This window comes from Hesperophylax consimilis, chromosome 30 (assembly GCF_061612785.1).
Source record: "Hesperophylax consimilis isolate HC1 chromosome 30, BYU_Hcon_1.0, whole genome shotgun sequence".
NCBI classification, from domain to species: Eukaryota; Metazoa; Arthropoda; class Insecta; order Trichoptera; family Limnephilidae; genus Hesperophylax; species Hesperophylax consimilis.
Window position 1 is genome coordinate 7,938,681 of NC_142865.1, and position 22,484 is coordinate 7,961,164.

Genomic DNA, 22,484 nt, shown 5'->3' on the forward strand with positions numbered 1-22,484 from the left:
GTCAAATATAATTTTTGGTATATCTTTCCACGCACTTATGTCAGTTTGTACACACCATTTCATACTTTGAATGAATCACCATTACATACTTTTAACCACTGTTGAATTTGGCAGCCACCTCTGGTCTGGAGCCCAAAAATACTTGAGAAAAACACTGTTCACTTTAGTTGACTTTATTGGTTTGGTTGACTTGTTTATTTATCTCACGAGAACGGGTTATTCCTATGACTCGTTCTTGAGTTCAACAGCTCAGCTATGGAAAGACTTTCATGTTTCCTCCCTTCTACAACTTGGGTCTCTTCGAGACCCATCTGCACAACCTCATCTTCTCAAAAAGACCAACGCACAACATCCCCAAAGATGACATAGGCTCAGAGGAATTTATTTTTCTAGGTACCTCCCGTGTGGAGTTGATATTAAACAAATACTGTGCTGAAATTTGCGCTATTTCAGTATAATTATAAATAAATTGTATTATTTCATTTAGCTGTGATAAAAAGAGTTGGGGCCATTTCGGGATGGGGAGGAGAAGGAAATGGTGAATAGGAAGGTGGGTATGTACCTGGCTATTCCCATATGGTCACCAAACACGGTTAAAGCCATTAAGCCAACTCTTCGATTCCAAATGGTGGTCTTTCAACAAGGAGATACTGAGATCTCAATTTGACTCCTTGCATGAATAAAATTATTCTAAAAACTTTCCTCTTCATATTCTTGAGTGGTCGTCCAGCTCCTTTAGAGGGCTGCCCACGCTGAAACCCTTGTGGTGGCAAGGGAACTGTAGCTTGTGCACCAAGGCTTCCAGCGCAATGCTGCAGGTATCCGTGAACACCTGCAATCACAAACATAAGAATACACTCACACATAAAATTAGCCTAGAAACTAGAAGTTCTGCAAATCTTGCAATCCTCAGTTTTATTATAATGCATAACTCCATTGATAGCCCATTCCTCTCTAACGCTACGGTTACGTGCATAATGAAATAAAATCTTTTGAAACCCCCTGTCTCAAATCAAACCCAAAACAGCACCCTTTATCTCCAAACAGCAGAAATAGTGACGGATGTTAAAAAATGAGGAAGGGCCAACTTCGAAAATAGGCGGATTTGGATGATTTTTCGTTGTTGTTTTGAACCACTTTCACCCCCTTACATAAATAAACCACTCTCCCCCTTATCTCAGAAGAAAACCCAAAACAGCAACCCTTTATCTCCACCCCATAGAAAAGGGGACAGTTGTTGAAAAATGAGGAGGGCCTTATTAAGAATTAAGGAGGGTTCAACTATGAAAGGTCCAGTGTTCAACTATCAGGTCCTTAACTCAGAAGCATACCCTAAACATCAACCTTTTTCCCAAATCTCAGAAAAATGGATGAAATTAATAAGGTCCAATTATGAAATGAAAGGGTCCATTTACGAAATTAGTGCGGATTTGAATAAAAAAATATTTTGAACCAATTTCACTCCCTTATCACAGAAGCAAAACCCAAATTTGCAACCTCTATCTTCCACAACAGTACAAAAATAGGCCGGATTTAGATAATTGTAATTTTTTATTTTGAACCATTAACACCCTCTTATCTAAGAAGTACACCAAAAACAGCAAACTCTATTTCCAAACCACGGAAAAGGAGATGGAAGTAGAACAATGAGGAAGGTCCAACTAGAAAAAAATATATATGTACCTACAAAAACTAACTGCCTAGCGTCGTATTTATTTCGTTTTACGGGGCGGCATACCGGTACGGAGAGTCCTACGATTAAACGCTTTGGTGGGGAGCTAGGAGTGGTAGGAGTAACGGCACACTCAGCCGTATCCGGCTAGCATAGTTTTCTCTATTGATATATCAGTCGACTCTTTTAGTTTGTTAAATCTATACTTAAGGGAAGTTAATAATTAATATTATTCAGGTAAAAGATAAGGAGGAACGAGTACAAAAAAAAAGAAGTTACTTAAGTTCGAACACGATTAAAATTTATTTAAAAAAAATGTATAAAGAAGGGTTAGTCTTAATCTAGCTTAGTGATAGTTTTAAATTGTAATTCTTAAAATTAATTGTCCTTTTTCTTAATCCTAAATTATTGTTCATTCAATGTCTTAAAAGTTGGGTCACGTTACGAGATAAATATGCAAAAATTGTTCAGGCACTTCCCTTTACGATGATTCTGGAACCGCGTACTACACCTTCGCACTTATCACTGATACACAAAAAGCGGTAACTTGGGCTGGTTCCGAAGGGCGGAATCAGTTCAGCTTGGGCCACGGCTCCGAAGGGCGGAGTCGGCAGGCAGCGACTTCTGAGAGGGCAGCTTCCTGGGCGGAAGTCTGGCGACCACTCTGGCTTCCTGGGCGGAAGTTCGCGGGGTTACGGGAGAAGCCTCGGTGACCGCTCCAAGGGGGAGGGCAAGAGGTTTCTCGGCGGACGCGAGATGGTGACTCCTGAGAGGCGAGAGCGTGACTGTCGAGAGCTTAAAATCAGTGGTATTCACCCGCGCAATCCGGTGACCGTAGCGCGCCTGTGGTGGGGTGCTGAACTATAGTGGTTCCCCTTTACACCACTTCGGTGCGTTGGCTGAGTCCGTGGCGCTGGCATCGCCATTCTCACCGCTAGATTGCGCTGTCTGGCTGATTCGTACTAACTTACGGTTCAAAATCTTAATATATATTTAAGTATCTTAACATTATGCATGCATACACATAATTAATATCTGGTTGCAATTAAATTTCTAATCTAAGTTGACAATTACTCTTACATCTAGATTTATACTTAATGTTCAATATTTTAAAATTACGTTTTTAAATATGACCTTCAAACAATTACAATGTAGCCAGCCTTGGGCGAAGGTTTGTTTTATTGCCGGGTCGCTGGCTTAACGTTCCCATTTCAGAATTACTACTTAATGAGGGTCTAGAGATAAATCTGCCGACTAATGGGTGTATTGCTTGAGTTGGCTTTCTAAATTTTTATTGCGATTTCCGGCCGGGCCCTTTACTAAATACTTAAGGTCTAATAATATCCGACTGCCGCCTCCATCTGCGTGTAAAATCACAGAGACAGATGCAGGCGCACGTGGTTGCTTTGGCCTTTCTGTGAATTCAAGTCACATGGATACCTAGGGACATATCAATCGCCCCCGGTTTGTTTGACTTGAATTCACAGGGAGATTATAATTAACTTATTAGCTATCATTAACTTTACTATTGCTACGCTATTAACCTAACAACCTAAATTTAACATTACTATTACGATATTGATATTGGTATAAGTTATATAAGAACTAGGTATCGCTTGGCGTCTGTCCTTCTGGCCTGGGTGCTGGACGCAGTTGGTCCGCGTGTACTTTACATGGTTTCCCTCTGCGTTCGATCCAGTAGATATTGCCTCGGCCTGTAGGTATTAGAATTTTATGAGGTCCACTCCACGTGGGGGCAAAACCCGCGTGGAATCCCGCTGCCAGGTCTGATTGAGGGTGTTCCCTCATAAAGACCTTTTGACCCGTCTCGTAATTAGATCTCTCTTCAACCGGCGGGGCATAGCCCTCACTGTACTTTCGTTGGGAGTCCCTGATTGCTTGGTCTTGTTCTGCGCGCTGGCGTGCGGTACTTGCCGGGTTCGTAAATTCATCAGACGTGTGCACCATCCACTCGCCGGGTCGGGGGAGGTCGTAACCTAGAAGAGCTTGGCTAGGTGTTATCCCTGTGGCGGCGTTCTGGCGGCCACGCAGGGCCCCGAGGAGCGTGGGTATATGGGCATCCCATTGCGCGTGAGCCTGTCCTTGAAGGTAGATTCGTAATCCTTTTTTTATTTCTTGATTGCGCCGTTCCGTAACGTTTGCTCGGGCGTGGTATATGGCTGTAGTCCAATGCAGGCATTGCCAACGCTCGATGGCTTGGCTCCACAAGGCGTTTCTGAACTGGGGACCGTTGTCGGTGAGCAAGGCTCGAGGGTAACCGAATCGGTTGAAAACCTCTGTCTCTAACAGCGTTACTAACTGCGGGGCTTTACTCGAACGAATCGGGAAGGCTTCAACCCATCTAGTGAAGAGATCTGTAACCACTAAGATGAATCGTTTCCCTCTGGCGGTCGTGGGATATGGTCCCATCAAGTCGATGGCCACGAGTTCGAACGGATTTGAAGCTTGGGTACTGCCAAAAGGAGCTGCGGGGCGTATTGGCCGGGCTCGTGTAGTTAAGCACACCATGCATGCTTGAACATGTTTTTCTACATCAGTGCGCATGTTAGGCCAGAAATAGTGGGCTTGAGCCGCCCTAAGGGTCTCCTTTGCTCCCGGGTGTCCGGCCACAGAACTATTATGGTAGGCGGTGATAACTTTGCTAATCATACTGGTTGGTACTACCAACTGGGGCTCGTTGTGGTTCCTTCTTCTCCAGAGGTAATCGCCCATTCGCTCGTAACTTCGCATGTAGCGACGATCTTGTGCACTGGGAGCTTGTCGCGCGCTAATTTGGCGTAGCCGCCTAAGTTTCTGTTGAGTTTCTGGGTCCGTTCTCTGCCGTTCTCTGATTTCTTCTGTTAATGCTAAGTTAATCGGCGTGTCATTGCTCTCCCGGTTCTGGCCTTCCACCTCCTGGAGTGGGGAATCGCTCTCCTGAGCGACTTCCACGTGCATCACCTGAGCACCGGATACTTCAGTGCCGCTGTCGTGCGTGGGGTACATCATTCGGTCCAATTCCTCTATGTCGGGATTTATGTACGTATCGCTGGGCTGGCGAGATAAGGCATCGGGTAATTCATTATTCCTCCCTGGGCAATGTTCCAGCGTGAAGTCGAACTCCTGAAGAAGCAACGCCCAGCGCATCAGTTTGGCTCGTTGGTCCTTAGCGTTATGCAGCCACGTTAGAGCCTGGTTATCAGTCCGAAGTCTGAAGTGTCTACCTTCGATATATGGCCTATATCGCTTGATCGCCCATACAGCTGCCAACGCTTCTTGTTCGTTTGAGTGTAGACGTTGTTCGGCTTCAGTAAACTTTGCACTAGCGTAGGAAATAACGTCTCTCCCTCCATCTGGGCGGGAATGGTACATCACAGCCGATATTCCAAACTTACTCGCATCCGTTTGAATAATAAATTCTCGGCTAAAATCCGGTCGAGCCAGCGTGAGCGGGCCACTAAGCGCTTTTTGGATCCTCGTCATGGCATCCTGGGCGGCTGGGGTCCAACGGAAGTTCCTACGTGTGTTAAGCAGGTCTGTCATTGGGGATGCTAGCTCCGAAAATCGAGGGACGTACTCCCGCAGCCAGTTGCATAATCCTAAAAATCCTCTTAGCTCTTTTCGTGTCCGGGGAGGCGTGGCGGCAGCTATCGCTTGCTCATGAATAGGTTGTGGTTGGTTACCCCTGGCGCTGACCGTATGGCCTAAATAATCGATTTTTTCAGCGATTAGGTTGCATTTTTTTGGGGCACAACGGAGCCCAAAGTGTTGGAGTCGTTCGAAGACCAGCCTCAGGTGGTACAGGTGACTTTGTAAGTCGGGAGAGAATATCACAACATCGTCAATATAAACCATGCAAAATTCTCTAAGGTAGCCGGCAAGTACCTCTTGACTCATTTGACGTTGAAACGTTCCTGGGGCGCCCTTGAGCCCGAAAGGCATAACTCTAAATTGGTAACATGCACCATCAGGGGTAGCAAACGCAGTCAGGTGCTTCGATTCTGGGTCCATCGGCACCTGCCAATAACCCTTCGTTAAATCTAAGGTGGTGAACACCTTGGCTGTCCCGAGATCCTTTAGTGTTTCGTGGATAATAGGTAGTGGTGATATTTCTCCTTCAGTAACGTCGTTCAAACGACGATAATCAATGCAAAATCGGAATCCATTCCGTCCCTTCCGGGGAGCCATCACGACGGGGAAGCAATATGGCGATCTACTGGCTTCTATCACTCCATCCGCCAGCATTCCTTCTAGCTGATCGTATAACGCTTTCTTCTTTGCATCGGACAACCGGTGCGGGGCAATGCGAATTGGGTTTTTATCCTTTAGGTGAATGACATGTGGTTGCAGAGGCGCTGGCCCTGCATATGGCCGGAAAAGCTCTTCGAATTCAGTCAATAAATTGGTAACTGCCCGTTTCTGGGCGTCGGGGAGGTTAGGTATCTCCGGCAGTTCAGCATTCCATTGACTGGTTGGCTGGCGTCGTGGGATTAGATGAGTACTCAGCCGTTCGCCACGGCCAAAGTGCAAACATCCCCTGTAGAAGTCCACCACGGCTCTCTGAGCGGTAAGCCAAGCGTTTCCTAAGATTAGGGCTTCCCGTAATCCGTCTATAACCAAGAAATTATCTTCGAGCTCCCTTTCCTGTATGGTCCAGTGCAGTGTTGTCTTCGCTAAAATAGCCATTGACGCGGATGCGTGGGCCAAGTTTATTGTGTTAAGCGATGATTTCTCGCATTTATCGACTGAAACTAGTTCGGCCCTTACGAGGTTATGGGAGGCTGCCGAATCGATGAGTGCTTCGAAATCTCGCCCTTGAATCTTAACTCGAATACGAGGCATGAGGGTAACACTTTCGGCTGTTGCTGTGTTGCACGTTGGATATGTGGAATGAGTTTCCATCTCGGGCATATTTGATACTATGACCGCTTGGTTAGGTATATCTGGGCTGTACGTACTTATTAGCGGCGGCACGTGGTTAAACTCATGTTGCGTTATATCCGTCAGAAGTGCGCGTTGGGTGTTTTCTTGCAATATATCGGGTGCTCCGTCTAACGTAGTAGAGACTGAGTACATATCCAGGCCACTTGGCCCGGCCAGCGGCTCTTGAGGTGTGAAATTAAATTGCGCAATAGTAAAGGCATTATCCGGTGTAATGGGCGCGCGCGTGTGAGGTGGGGGTTCCCTGACTGGAACGTAGGCAAAGGAACATTGAGGAGACTCTTGAGTGGTTTGTGGTCCAGTTCGCCCTTCTCGTGGGGTACGCTGGTAAACATCTGGGGGCCCTAGGCGCGACGTTGTCCGACCTGTTCGGCGCCCGGGCTCTGCCAGTTTCCCGCCCTGCGGGGCAGACGTTCTGGGCAATCTCTATTCCAATGTCTCCCTGGACAAAATTGACACCAGGGGTCTAGCGGTTCTCTTCTATCGCGGTCGTTACCGCGTCTATCTCCCCTTTCCTGAGGTTGGGGTGGCGGCGTACGGAATAGTGGCTCCTTTGGAAAATCTATGAGGTTAACACGCGAGGTAAGAGTCTCCATCGTGTAAGCCCCGAAGATAAGGCCCGCCTCCAGCAGTTCCCTGTAGCGGGGCGTCATCAGCCCTATCAGCTCTGGGCACAACTCGTCCATGCCCGCTTGTCCAAAAACGCGTTCGTAAACGGCTCGCTTCCGTCGTAAGAAGCATACGCCACTCTCGTTGCTCCGTTGTTGATCCCCATACAACGTGACAATGAGCGATGTTCTGGCTCCATCTACGCCGTAGCGCCTGCGTAGCTGGGCCGTAAAATCTTCCCAACTCCACCGTCCGCGTGAATGTGGCAGCCACCATTTTTGCGCTTCCCCTTGCAACCTGGTAACTGCCTTCTCGACCTTCGTTGCAGGTGAGCAGCTTGTATAATTAAAATAATCCTCGCACGCGGAAATGAATACTTCCGGGTCCTCTTCCGCTAGACCTCCGAATCGGTCTTCCAGAAGTCTTGATTGGCACGTGGTCTGACCCTTGTTCTCCATTCTTGGGGGAGGCTGTGGGAGAGTTTCTACCGCTCCTGTCGCCTGACTAACTTCTGCTGTGGCCGCTCGCGTAGTCCGGGTGCTAGCTGACGCCATTTTTCAAAATATTCTAAATTGTCTAAAAGTAAAATCTATTCCTAAATTTAAAAAAAAATATATATACCTAATTTAATTTTTAAAAAATCTATACCTAAATTAATAAAAAAAAATCAATACCTAAATTAATTAAAACTACACCTAAATAAAAAAGCAATACCTAAATTAAAAACAAATCTGTACCTAAACTATTACTAAGATTTTTGGGCGCCAAATACTCTTTTGATATGGGAAGTATTAAACCCGGATGTACATATTATAGAGACGAAAAAATACTTTAAAACATAAATCAAAATTGCCACTTAAAATTAAACAAAATTATAAATAACCTGAAAATCTTATCCTAGATTCTAACGAGGTTGTGGGCGAATAAATTATTTTACAAATTATGAAAATCGTTCCTCCTTTTGAATTAATTGCTCTAATCTCAGGGTCGGGAATCGGAAGTATGCACTTATACTTCTACCAGCCTAAAAGCCGGTAAGCCCCACGTTGGGCGCCAATTGTTAAATCTATACTTAAGGGAAGTTAATAATTAATATTATTCAGGTAAAAGATAAGGAGGAACGAGTACAAAAAAAAAGAAGTTACTTAAGTTCGAACACGATTAAAATTTATTTAAAAAAAATGTATAAAGAAGGGTTAGTCTTAATCTAGCTTAGTGATAGTTTTAAATTGTAATTCTTAAAATTAATTGTCCTTTTTCTTAATCCTAAATTATTGTTCATTCAATGTCTTAAAAGTTGGGTCACGTTACGAGATAAATATGCAAAAATTGTTCAGGCACTTCCCTTTACGATGATTCTGGAACCGCGTACTACACCTTCGCACTTATCACTGATACACAAAAAGCGGTAACTTGGGCTGGTTCCGAAGGGCGGAATCAGTTCAGCTTGGGCCACGGCTCCGAAGGGCGGAGTCGGCAGGCAGCGACTTCTGAGAGGGCAGCTTCCTGGGCGGAAGTCTGGCGACCACTCTGGCTTCCTGGGCGGAAGTTCGCGGGGTTACGGGAGAAGCCTCGGTGACCGCTCCAAGGGGGAGGGCAAGAGGTTTCTCGGCGGACGCGAGATGGTGACTCCTGAGAGGCGAGAGCGTGACTGTCGAGAGCTTAAAATCAGTGGTATTCACCCGCGCAATCCGGTGACCGTAGCGCGCCTGTGGTGGGGTGCTGAACTATAGTGGTTCCCCTTTACACCACTTCGGTGCGTTGGCTGAGTCCGTGGCGCTGGCATCGCCATTCTCACCGCTAGATTGCGCTGTCTGGCTGATTCGTACTAACTTACGGTTCAAAATCTTAATATATATTTAAGTATCTTAACATTATGCATGCATACACATAATTAATATCTGGTTGCAATTAAATTTCTAATCTAAGTTGACAATTACTCTTACATCTAGATTTATACTTAATGTTCAATATTTTAAAATTACGTTTTTAAATATGACCTTCAAACAATTACAATGTAGCCAGCCTTGGGCGAAGGTTTGTTTTATTGCCGGGTCGCTGGCTTAACGTTCCCATTTCAGAATTACTACTTAATGAGGGTCTAGAGATAAATCTGCCGACTAATGGGTGTATTGCTTGAGTTGGCTTTCTAAATTTTTATTGCGATTTCCGGCCGGGCCCTTTACTAAATACTTAAGGTCTAATAATATCCGACTGCCGCCTCCATCTGCGTGTAAAATCACAGAGACAGATGCAGGCGCACGTGGTTGCTTTGGCCTTTCTGTGAATTCAAGTCACATGGATACCTAGGGACATATCAAGTTGTACGAAAATATTGGTACCGTGATTGCTGCTCTTATAAAGAGTCACCCATGGCTACTTCAATATCACCTACGCAGAATTTTTATAGCCATAATTATCTGCATGCCTTTTCTATGGAAATGTTTGTTTACACTATCTAAAATTTATTTTTTCTATGGCAAATATTTACGTATTTCTGAAGTTTGACGTTTACCATTGTGAATGATTGTGTGCAATTTTGTGTGGAGTTCAACCATTATTTTGGTATTTATAAGTTTATGTTAGTTTTCTTTTAAGTATAACGCCGTTCGAATGTTTCACATTATTTTTGACATATTTATATTTATATATAAACTATTAAATTCACATTAACATCTGTTATTATCGTTCAACTTTGTTCTACTAGTCTACTTCTTTTACTGTTATTCTTTATTTTTTAAACTTTCTTCTAAGTTCTACTTCTTATTTCTACTTCTATTCATCATCGTTCATTATAAACGGGACATTGACCAACAAATACAATTTGCTTAGTAATTCAGTTCAAACATTCTAGACTATTCTCGAACGGCGTTGATCTCTACGTTACTATATTATGCACAATGCGTATAAACGCAAATTTGTTTGAACCGAATTCGATTCTCTCAATTTCAAATGTTTTTGCACGAGTTTTGTGATGTGGATTGTTAAGTTCTGTCCTTTATTTAGTTCCCCAGCGTTATTATCAGGGTTTTGGGCATTTATTCTGGTTCCACAACATAGCATTCAACTCCCTGTGTATCTGAGGCTTCTTCCGATCAATGCGGGGCATATGCACTATATGTAGATGAATGGATGTTTCTTCATCCTGTTTAAATTTCCTCCAGCTATTAGTGTATCCTTTTCACGCTCTGCAATATCTGCTTGTGTCAGGTGTGTGTGAGGTGACAATGTCCTGTTAACAATCCTACCAGCTCCCTCAGTGAGTTTCTATCCATATTGAGTAGTCAGGGCCGGTCCTGTGCAGACACAATTGAAGCCAATTGAATAACTAATGCCTGATACGGCTTCCTTGAGGTTTTTACTAGTGCCAGGTGCCGTTTGGCTTAGGGCCGACCCTGTGAGTAGTTGCTTGAATAGCTTAGGGTTTGAACCAATGACATTACAAACATATAGACACGTTATTGTCTCATAAAATGTAACAAGAAACAAAAACACTTCAGACATTCATTAGAGTATGACACTGGTGGACGTTCAAAGAATATGTGTGTATGAACGAAACAGCTATAGGTCCAGTATGTTGTCCTTATACTTATATGTTGCTACGTTCGCTATCACACTATCTATAATGGTGCTGAAAATCTTCAGGCAACAATAGAAATAATTTATTTATTTATTTTTTATAATATTGATTACATTTTATGATTTTGACTGTCCAACTAGGAAGGATTCCCGTTTCAGGACAGTCAAATTTACAGGTTTCAAGTTATCCTAGACAAATACAGGATTTAAGACTAGCTAAAATAAGTATGTTAAAACGAAGATACATAAAAAGATACATAAAAAAGATACATAGAGTTAGTGATTTCAAATTACATTTTTTAGTATCATTTCGGAATCAGTCCTGCCTAGATCCAACAACCATTGAATTATTTATGATAATAAATTATTCCTTAGCACTGGTGTTTGCTGTGTAATGGAAACACTTTCTCATCAAACCCAATGTCATTTTGGCAGTCATATACGCAATTTGGTTAGAGATAGTACACAACTTCAGTAACTTTCATGCCTTTTAGTACTAAATCGAAAGTACTGCAATTTACCGTATCTTTTACTTGCCACTTTGAGATCTCTACAACGTGTCTGTATGATTTGTAATGTCATCGGTGTGAACTGTCTATGAATACAACTTGAAAACGAACTTCTGCAGATATGTATTTATGAAATTAATGCAATGATTTATGATTTTAGCTGGATTGATTCTTAAACTGGCAGAGTTTCAGTGGGAAACTAGAAAGCGAGATGCCACAGGAAATGAAGAGAAATGGAGAGAGAAGGTCTTCTCTGGTGAGCTTTGTATGTGTCACAACGATTTTAGTACCTACCAGTGTTGGTAAATATATAATTAAGTATTTAATGTATTCTCTGGGTGTCCCTGACATTTTCTCCTACCCCATTGCAAGTCGTACATTGTTATGAATTGTTATGCCGCTCCTTTCTCCATCTATCTGCTCCTCATGATTCAGATCTCATTCCTGATTCGGTCATACATGCTATGATACCCACAGATTATAGAAACATGGAGGGAGCGCCCTTGAGGTGATTTTCTCACGAAAACGGCGCTATACAAATAATACATTCATTATTTACTATATTATTATCAGAGATGTGCTTTATTTCAAATAAATCCATTTCAAATGGAAATGCAAAATGCAAAATTGGTATTTTCCATTTTGCATTTTAAATGCTTTTCTAAAAACCATTTTGCATTTTGCATTTTAAATGCTTTTCTCAATACATTTTCCATTTTAAATGCTTTTTTTGCAACATTCTTCCTACTATCTCCACTCATCTTTTTTCATAACCCCCAAATATCAGTCGGTCCTCAACCTCGCTATGAGAGATAATTTACATTTGTCAAGTTGCTCCCTGGTAGGAGCCCTGGCAATTGAGTGATACCATTACAAAAATTACTGATTCAAATAGGTCCTGAACATAGGGCTGTAACGCTGTAATATTAAATGTTAGATAGCAGTTTCTACGTTATTACGTTGGCGACATTAGTCCCGCGCAAATTTTTTGTGGTTTCATAATCTGTAGTCGTGGTATTTTTGGATTTACCATCATGTAATATGTTTGTTCTACATTGATGTCCATTATTAAATGACAAAATTGTTTAAAAATTCTATAATTATTTTAATTGTTTGACCTAAGAAACCATTTTGCATTTTCAATGCATTTTGAAAATAGGTATTTTGCATTTTGCATTTGAAATGCTTTTCTAAAACCCATTTTGCATTTTCAAATGGAAAATTTTTGACCCAGTTCCATTTTGCATTTCAAATGGTTTTGGGTACCCATTTTGCACATCTCTGATTATTATAAAGCGTGGAGGCAAGCCGACTGTCGACGAGTTAAGACCAAACTGTGCGCGCTGTGCGTATATCTCCCGAGTTTTTATTATCTATGATTTTATTAAATATGCATCTAAGGTATCCCAGTTCTACGTATTCAGTCTAATTCTGTCCTTTCTCTGTCAGTTTCATGCCTCAATACCATACATCAGAGGGATGGTTCTGTATATTTTGCCCTGTAGGGTTTGAAACCCGTTTATTACTAAGGCCCAAAATCTTACTTTACATTGTTTACCCTTTACTAAAAATTACTATAATATATTGGTCACCATGAAACAGGCAGTTGCCTAGTATAATGATTAAATGTATTTCTTCTAAATGTCAATTAAACAAACCATGTATTTTATAAATAAAAATATAAATTGGAGTTTCTTCATCCCGTTGAGAAAAACTTGCCAAACTCTCAACATTTCCTGTACGGGTTTCACAGAATTCTAACTAATTTTGTTTGGTTTACAGCCGCCATTATCACCGTCCGTTTGTGCAGATATCAGCGATGGAGAGCTGGTATCTGTTAGCGTCCGTGAGCTGAATCGTCGCCTGAAGCAGCGAGGGTTGAGCCGTGAGCAGGTCGCTCGCATGAAACAGAGAAGGAGGACATTGAAGAACAGAGGCTATGCTGCTAGCTGTCGTGTCAAACGTATCGAGCAAAAGGATGAACTTGAAACGGAAAAGACACAGGTAATAAATGAACTCTAACTATTAGTCTGTTCTTAATAAGGATGTGAGTAAATGGCGCCCTTAAGTCGATCAGCGCTCCACGAAAATGGCACTATATAAATGAGCCAAATGTTATGAAGCAGAAGAAAACTATTTGCCGAGTCCTATCTATATAGGACTATTTTATATGTAGAAAACATTGAAGAATAGAGGAAACTTAGCCATGAGCAGTTTGCTTAAATTATTTAGGAAAATGGGATAAAAACAGGCCCAGTATATCAGTTGATTTTAGGCTTGACTTGGTTGGAATGTGGAGCTTAGCGCGGCTAGGAACACAATCCGTATACAGGTCATAAGCCTAGATATCAGCAATGCTACACGTATTGTCTATGATTTTATAAAGGAATGTGTTTTTCTTTGTAAAACCAAACAACTGCCTACGTGAATGGAACATCTATGCTGTCTAACGTCATCACGAAAATCCGGATCGTTAAAAATATCTTAATGTTTTAGGCTGGTTTAATTTATGAATTGATTTTTTGATAAAGTTCCCGACTTCAATCAGCATGGTGCTATAAATGCGAGGATACTAATTTAAAATAGTATTCATTTTGTTAAAATCAGAGCACTTTTCATGAAATTATGACAAAGAAACTGTCCTGTTGTTGAAAAATCCTTCTTATAATACCTTACCAGACTATTTGTCTATTTTAGAATGATTATTAATTAATAACATCAACATTCCTCATCTGATGAACATACTAGTCCATAGTGATAAAATTAGGCAATTTACGTAAATTTCGGTGAGATGGAAGTGTGTAATTACTTACGTAAATGTCATATTTGATATTTGTTACTGCTAGTGCAACGCCGTCTAAAACGTGAACTAATCCGTGGCTTACCAAAGCTTGAGCGGCCGATTTAGCCTGCTTAAATTTGAGCAAGGAATGTCGCACATAGCGAGAACGCAGACCGACTGATATACCGAACCTTAGATAACTAAGGAATCCCTTTCAAAATTAAATAACACAATTTTTTGTGTTTTTACAGGAATGGCGCGATATGGAGGTAATGCAAGATGACAACAACAGAATGAGAGATGAAATTTCAGCGCTCCGAGCCAAGTACGAAGCCCTCAAAAGGTTTGCCGTACACAAAAGTATCCCGCTACCTCCCGAACTTCAAGTCATGCCATGAACAAACCGTTTCTAACAAACCACCGACATAAGATATATTTTAATATAAGAGCTAGATATAAAATTTTGTGATGCATTCGTTGTTCAATAACAGTGAAACCCTCTTATAAGATTCCTTCATAATAAGTTTACATGGTTAACCCTTTAGGTGCAGTGTCCCGATATTTTGGCTGGGCCATAGAAAACTTCTCACATTATCGTTACCGGTATGAAGCATTGTCAGTGCATGGAAAACACATGTCCTGTCGGCTCTACATTGTAAATATTGGCAGTTACTATTTTTATTTGGCACATGGATTATTGACACGATTGACCACGTCGTGTAAGGTTTGGAATCGGGCTGCTAACAATAACACTCCTTATGTATATGGCGATAAGATTTAAATTCTTGCGTAACACCAGCTGTCTGTTTTGATTTATGCAAAGTAAAAACATCGCCAAAATGCGTGTTTTATTCTATTTTGTGAAGTTCAGGCACAAATATTAAAATGTTTTCAGATCGTAAGCTAAAGAACTTAATTTTCCACATTATACAATAAAACCCACATTCTAGAATGGGTTAATAAGTAGGAGATTTTGCACTTCAAAGCATTTTTTCTAGGCCTGATTCTTTATTTTTTTCTAGGCTTATCAAAAAAACTAGTACTTGATTATTTCAAAGGCCAAGATTTGTTCTACTCGCAATTTGTTTTAAGCGATCAAATCAAAAACATGTGATTTTACCGCAGTGCATCGCCTTAAGAGTTAAGAAGTTCTATTTTTTCAAACACTTGAAGTCAAAAATTTGAAGAAAAAATATCATTTTACCCCACATATAAAATTTTTCCACATAAGAAGTTTATAAGAGAGTTTCATTGTATTGTATTTTTACAAATGAAAATTTTGATATTGTGGAGAGAAATTATATTGTAATATTAATAATATTAAGTATGTAATTGTGTATATGTGACTCGGAATAAAATAAAAGTTGCTGTATTAGTAATATTTTTAATTAGTCCTATATATATAATTATACAAAGTGTTTAGGGGTCAAGTGCGCTAAGTTGAGGTGATTCTACATGATAGTACAAGCATAAAAGATGTTATATAAATATGTATAACTTTGTACCGAAATCCAACTAATTCAGATAAATGTTTTATTGTTTAAATGTAAAAATGCTACTTCCTTCTTTAGCCAACTAAATAAATTCAAAATTCGATATATACCTTTTTATAAAGAAGATCTGTTCTCCGCTCCTTTCGTTTGGCGAAAACCTCTATGACGATCTTGTTGATACATGACCACTGAACAAAATTTATGATTACACCATTGCTCAAAATTCACTAGATTTCGTATCTTTTTCCGAAAACCTCCCTTTAAAATTCATCATCATTGCGAGACAAAAACTAATCACTCATCTAATAATAACATTTTGTAACTTGTTTCGAAGAGAGCTGTGAGAGGAATATTGGCTGTAAATTGTGCATGTTAAATTGAAGACACAATATCAACAACAATATCATGCACACGCATTCCCGTTTAATATGTTACTGAACAAACTGTTCCTTGCGGTGTGGTGGTAAAAGCAAGATCGCCGTCCGCGATCATGTTAATATTGGGAATGAATCGTATGTACCCACGCTTTCGACTGTTCGCAGATGATCCCGACAAAGTAGTAAAATTATGGATCGCAATCGAAAACGAACTGCTATGAACATAGGCACAGACGCAATGCAAGTTACGCATGCTTAGTAGGTACCCATCGTATGAGATCTTTGTGAGATGTGATAACTGAACGGAGTTTCTTATTGTGATTAGCCATGTCGGAAATTTTGCTGGTTCTTTGGCGCTCAGGAGCACTTATTATAAAGGAAAGAGAGGAAGTTCTGAGAAGGAAGAGCTATGAGGGGTGAGTAGTAATTAGAAGATCAGGAACGACATGAATCCATCCTTACCACTGCGGTACAAGACGTTGGGTGGAAAGAGTCCACCTGGAGAGGTGACAGGGTCTCCTCTAATCCGGCCGCTCGTGATCCGCCTGCCACGTAGCTGGTGCACATGAACCCGAGCACCCCTGCCAAGTTACCGGCCATAACTTGCCACGTGGGGTGACAGAAGTGTCGGTTATCCAATGATGGTACCAAGGGCAGCAGTACCAATATCCGTCTCCCAAATTGAACCGAGTTTTGTAAATACATAATTATTAACATTCCAAAATTTTGACTTTTTACTCTCTTTTATCTCCTGTAAAGTATTCATAACCAGTTAGTAGCCGAATGGACAGATGTTTCAGGTTCCCACTGCAGAGTTATTTGTCTTTCTTTTAAAATACTAAACCAAATAAATGTCTACCTTTTCCATAAGAAATTTGTGGGTTCAATTACTAGCGCATTTCAATGGATTTTAAAGTTAAATTCCTTACAACATTTGCTTTCATAACAAATTCTACAGTTTTATTCCGAGATTGATGAAATTTTGTACACTTGATCTTCAAAACAAGAGGAAAGTCACTTATCTGCATTAGATTTCGTAAAACTCTGCATAAAGCCCGGGCCATGCCGGGGACTTTAGCTAGTACTAAATAAAAATAATTGTTCATTTTGTAATAATCATAGTTTATACCTCATCTTGTCTTTTTTCAAACCATTCTCTGTAGTTTTTTTAATGATATTTTTATGTTAGTTAGTCGCTGTCACACTGTTCGGTAATAGCGCGTTCTCATCTCATCAAATTATAGAACGAAATTTGAAGTCGATTCATCTTTAGGTTTCTATTCTGCAGAAATGTACTTTGTAGCTTCTATGAAATAGAGCAGATGGAATCCCAGCTTAAGGATTCGACGTAAACCGGGTGCTGTAAGACCCTGCGCAGAAAAGTAATGTTCGCTACGGTTTATTGTGCATTGTGCAAACCTGTCTGCACAAGGTCTTAAGGTTTATGTCGAATCCTTATCCGAATCCCTCTTCTCTTATCCTTACCGACCTGTGGGAGGATGGACTTGCTTTACTCAAATCAATACTGAAAAAAACCATTTGTAATTTATTATATATGTCATAAAGTGTTTGATGATTTCTGGTAAATAAAAATTATTTTAAATAATGAATAATGTGGTTTTTTGTTTATTTATTAATAATTCCAAAATCTTTCTAAGGTGACTCTAAAGAAGCCAAGTAATGTAATTTTTTTTTAAATATAAATATGTCGTACAAGAGTGAACTTCCCCTTCCTAACTGGAGCCAATAGGACTATAGCATCCCCAATAGGGTACTTTTTACTTCTGGAAAAAAATTACGATAATGAAGATATTTTTATTTTATTCTTACGTTGACGAATAAATATTCTAAAATGTGCCATTTTCGATTTGCCGCCAAAATGACATGTTCATTTTTATTTGTGAATATGGTGGCGTTGACGTCACGCCGGGCAATATGGATGACAGTGGTCTTACCAGCCAGTGGAGTTTTCTATGTCATAATAATGTTGTAGCCAGTTGGAACCATTTCGGATTGCGCGGTTTTAGATAGTTTTTAACATCATTTTAATTACGAATGAACATATTGAATTGCATATTTTTAGTACAATGAACAGTGAGTAAAGAATCAGAAAAATAAACTTTAAATCTTCTGCACATTTTTAACAGTTTTGTAGTTTGTGAATAACTCCATTTGAGTACCTAAACTACATCCAGGGGCGTATAACTCTCGCATAACCTTGTAACCCTGATGGGAGGAGTTATCCTCAACCCAAATTCTTATAGACAAAGCTGTTGTGGCTGAAAGCTCAGATCTCATTGGCTCAGAGCAAAAATTGTATCTTGATCTCTCGCTCTCTACCGTAGCGACTCGTGTAACAGAAAGAGAAGCTAAACATGTGTTATGCTCCGATAAAAAAATAACGGTAATTTCCAAGACGTCATTTCGCAGATTGAAGTCAGTTGAAGGTTTATAGCGTAAATATTTTGAATTTTCTTTCACCCATCTAAAAATAATGTTGCGTGCTAGAATTCTTCAAGGTGATAAATTAATGCCGTGTTGTGTTAAAGGTTGCTCAAATGGATTCGATAATCCAGTGCTAGGAAGAAGCAGCAAGAAATACGTTTGTTTGTGTGTGCCATTTCGCGATTGAAATCAAAAATCGGTACTTTTGGGATTAAAAAATAATGCGTTGCCAACGCTTAATCTTCCAATCATCATAAAATATCCGGTCTATCTCCACCAATTGAAAGAAGGACCCGATCACGTTGTTAAATACAGGTACTAACCTCTCGTTCTTTGATACAATGTTCATGATTCCTGAATGTACTTCATTGGCTAATAATTTGATTAATTTTCCTTTTCAGACCTATCCGTATTCCGACGCGATCTTATACCACGTATTAGGAGACTAAAATTGCTAAACAAAGCCACGATTACATCAAACAAGTTCATTTAAACCTCTCCAGAATTACATCATGTAAGTACCAGTATTTTCAATGATGTTTGCTGACGACAAAGCTGTGAAAATTATATGAAACCCTTGCAGGAGAACTTGAATAACTTCTAGTGCTATTTTGTGTATATATTCTTGTATTTTTGTGCAAGGTCAAATTAAATCCTATTAAGTTGTTGCAGTAAGACAGAAATCCTGGGTTCGATTCCTAGTTGAGACTGTTACTTTTTATTTTTTTGTGTCTTGTTCTGTTTCATGTTTTGTTTAGATATATTAGTATTATCTTCTACTTCAATGATAAATCAATGCTCAATACATCGGTTGTACTGACCCTGTTTTGTATTACTGTCCATTGTCTTTTTGAAAATAATAAATATTTTGATGTGTGCATAGCTGTGGGTTTTTTTTTTTATTTTCCTTTTCCTGCATTCCAGTATTTTTTATTAGGTATATAATTTTTTTGGGCTAGTGAATGAACGATGTTAGCTGGGTGCAGGTATATTGTCTATGTTTGCTCTTTTTTTAAATGACCTTGAGATTTCTTTATGGTCCACCATATATTTACCTGTCTGGACCAAACGACCGTTTTATCTGTGGTCGTCTGTGGTTAAGGGAGTGACAAAATGGCGCCATACAAAAAGCCCGAAGATATCGATCTAGAGAGTGGTTTATTTATGACTACATCCCAACTGTCTGGAACCAGTGAGACTATGTCATCCGCAATCAGGATATATTGTGTGGCTGAAGGTAGTGGGGAGGGGAAGGAATGAGGAAGAGAAAGGTGGAAAGGACCCGGCTATTCCTAACGGAGTCCCAACTCTACATACCTATTCAACACATAATGTTTTCAACGAAATTCTCGGAAACTGGGCAAGTTTGAACCCTGGCAAGTTTTTTACCAAGCCCAGGGTAATTTATTATCCCGCAGAATGCACCACTTCAACAATTACCAGTTTAGGATTACTTATGTGTTTTGGGTAAAACAGATCCTAAAGGACTCTCAATATCAGAAGGTTGTTTTTAATGAAAGAATATTGAAATTCACTGAGTTTATTTGAACACATTGTTATACGCGACAATAAATTTTACATGGACGATTCTAGAATGTAGACGGTATTCTAAAAGGGCTCAACCAGTCGAGACAAAAGGGAAATCAAGAATAATTCGGTCGGTGGACTGACAGACCGTTGTCTTGGACACAGAATGTTGCCATAATACGGAAATTAACTTAATAATTATTTTGTGCTGTTCGCTGGTAGGTCGCTGGTAGATACCGTCTACACCAGGAACAGGATTACATTGAGATAAATGATGGACTTGTCGAACGTCACAGCGGTGCTGCCAGGGTCTCTTATCCATGTGAGGTGAAAGCGCTTTATTAGCAGCAGATACATACCTGGACGCTGTTGTTGGACGCGGTGGACTCTCTTGCTGCAGCAGCTGGTCCAGTTCCTTCACCACCTAGGATTCTTGCTGCAGAGTCTCCATCTTCTATCTTCGTAGAACGTCACAGCGGTGCTGCCAAGGCCTGGTATCTGTGAGAGGATAGTGTGTCAGCGCTTTATTAGCAGAAGACTGACGGATGACGAATCTCGTGCTGGCACTGTTGGTGGACGCGGTGGACTCTTTCGCTGCAGCAGCTGGCCCAGTTTCTTCACCACCTAGGATTCTTGCTGCAGAGTCTCCATCTTCTATTTTCGTGTCACCTGTTCCTATACTTCATTTTACTTAACTTAACTTCACTCTATTTTGGTAATATTTATATTTTCTGTAATACCTGCATCAACTGTAAAGCGCCCCTGAGGTGATTTCTCACAAAAGCGGCGCTATACAAATTATCCAATAAATAATAATATAATAACTCTCTGGAGCCAGTGAGGCTATGTCATCCCCAATTAGGATATATTGTGTGGCTGAAGTAGTGGGATGGGAAGGAATGAAGAAGAAAAAGCTGGGAAAGGACCCGGATATCCAGATCTGGTCATCAAACACGGCTAAAGCCATTTCCAGCAACTTTTCATTTACAAATGGTGGTCTTTCACCAGGGCTATACTTCTACTCTGGAACATGACGCAAATATACTATTATTATTTTTAACTAGCTGTACCCCACCACAAATTGCTGTGCTGTCTGTCTGTGCAGATGAGAGAAACAATAACATGTGTTGCTTTTACGTACAACAGATGGCGCTGTTTTTCAAAAAAGCACGGTTTTACCTGTCACAGATGACATCTATATAATATAGGTATATAAAAACATACGCGTATTCGAATGCAACGTTGTGTCAAAATTTCAAAGCAATCTGTGAAGAACTTGAGGAGATTTAAGATTTTGAACAAACGAACATTTTTATTTATGTAGATGAAGTAATTATAAGTCAACAAATATTAATTAAATAAAATTTACTTGCGTACACCGGTATTGAACCTGCGACCTCGGGTTTGATAGTCGAGAGTCTTACCCCTTCACCCCAAATATTTCCTATACATAATACACTGACTGTATTTTTTTACACGGCATTCTGTAAAACATATCCACCGTTTAAATAAAGACTTATTGTTAGGCTAGTATTGACAGTTATCAATATCCAGTTAAACGATGGCTACTCATATTTGGTCTCATCGCCCTAAGACTAAATTTAGGTACATGATTTTTTCGAATTTATATCTAAATTCCCGCAAACTCAATTATAAAACCTACAAATATGGGATAAATGACAAAATATAGGTTGATTCATTTGCTTTAAACTACAGTAAGCAGTATATATCTATCCATATTTATATTCGAATACCGATTGACTTGAAATCTTTATCGATCAAGGCATTTATTTTGTAAATATTCCATCACTCGAGTGGTTATTTTTATTTATAGAGCGGATATGGTTTACACGTGTGCTATCTCTCATTTTACCTCATTCCCTTAACAGTCACCCGGTCCCCTTTGTAAATTTTAGCAGGGTTGTCGTTGGATATGTGGCTATATTTTCTGGTTCCACAATGTGTCTTCCCATGTCTCATCTCTCCTCTCCAATCCCCTTTGATTCCCTGAAGTAGGAAAGAGAGCCTCATCTCTCCTCTCCACTTCTCATTGGTTCCCGAAGGCCCCATGGGGGAAGAGTCCACTCCCCGTTGGTTCCCTGAAGGCCCCACAAGGGAAGAGAGCCTCATCTCTCTTCTTCACTCCTCCTTGGTTCCCTGAAGGTCTCACGAGGAAAGAGGGCCTCATCTCTCCTCTCTATTCCTCATTGGTTCCCCGAAGGCCCCATGAGGAAGATTCTGCTCCCCGTTGGTTCTGTGAAGGTGGTTATAGGTTATAAATAAAATTCCACTTCATTATTCAACAGTTTATTATTTGGTTTCATTAATTAAATAATATATTACATCCATGAATGTATAATGAAATGTTACACCCAAATACTTACACAGATTTGATGAATTCCCTGATTTCTATGAAATATTATTATAATATACATGAGAGAATAAAATACATTTATCAAATAGATGACAATAATAATAATATCAATATTTTATTTCAATTTGGCATTTTTGTCAAAAGCTCAACTCATCAAATACATTTCCAAGAAATGC

General features: G+C 40.1%; 1 protein-coding gene across 4 annotated transcripts; it reads left to right on the forward strand.

Annotated features, from left to right (window-relative positions):
• The first annotated feature begins 9,706 nt into the window (after window positions 1-9,706).
• Window positions 9,707-17,541, forward strand: maf-S (MAF bZIP transcription factor K). 4 transcript variants are annotated; one of them, XM_089649646.1, is made up of 4 exons: window positions 9,707-9,787; window positions 11,471-11,575; window positions 13,093-13,314; window positions 14,344-17,541. In XM_089649646.1, the coding sequence occupies exons 2-4, from the start codon at window positions 11,522-11,524 to the stop codon at window positions 14,488-14,490; spliced, it is 423 nt and encodes a 140-aa protein (XP_089505772.1). In that variant the 5' UTR covers window positions 9,707-9,787; window positions 11,471-11,521; the 3' UTR covers window positions 14,491-17,541. The 4 variants fall into 4 exon arrangements, with proteins under 4 accessions (XP_089505772.1, XP_089505774.1, XP_089505773.1 ...); XM_089649648.1 differs by having other exon boundaries at window positions 11,471-11,566; XM_089649647.1 differs by having other exon boundaries at window positions 9,720-9,803.
• The last annotated feature ends 4,943 nt before the right edge of the window (window positions 17,542-22,484 follow it).

Bases quoted from the DNA above. Each gene is read 5' to 3' on its own strand.
- maf-S (XM_089649646.1), top strand. From the start codon at position 11,522: ATGCCACAGGAAATGAAGAGAAATGGAGAGAGAAGGTCTTCTCTGGTG. The intron at 11,576-13,092 runs GTATGTGTCACA...TTTGGTTTACAG, and splicing joins GGTCTTCTCTGGTGAGCTTT to CCGCCATTATCACCGTCCGT. The intron at 13,315-14,343 runs GTAATAAATGAA...GTGTTTTTACAG, and splicing joins TTGAAACGGAAAAGACACAG to GAATGGCGCGATATGGAGGT.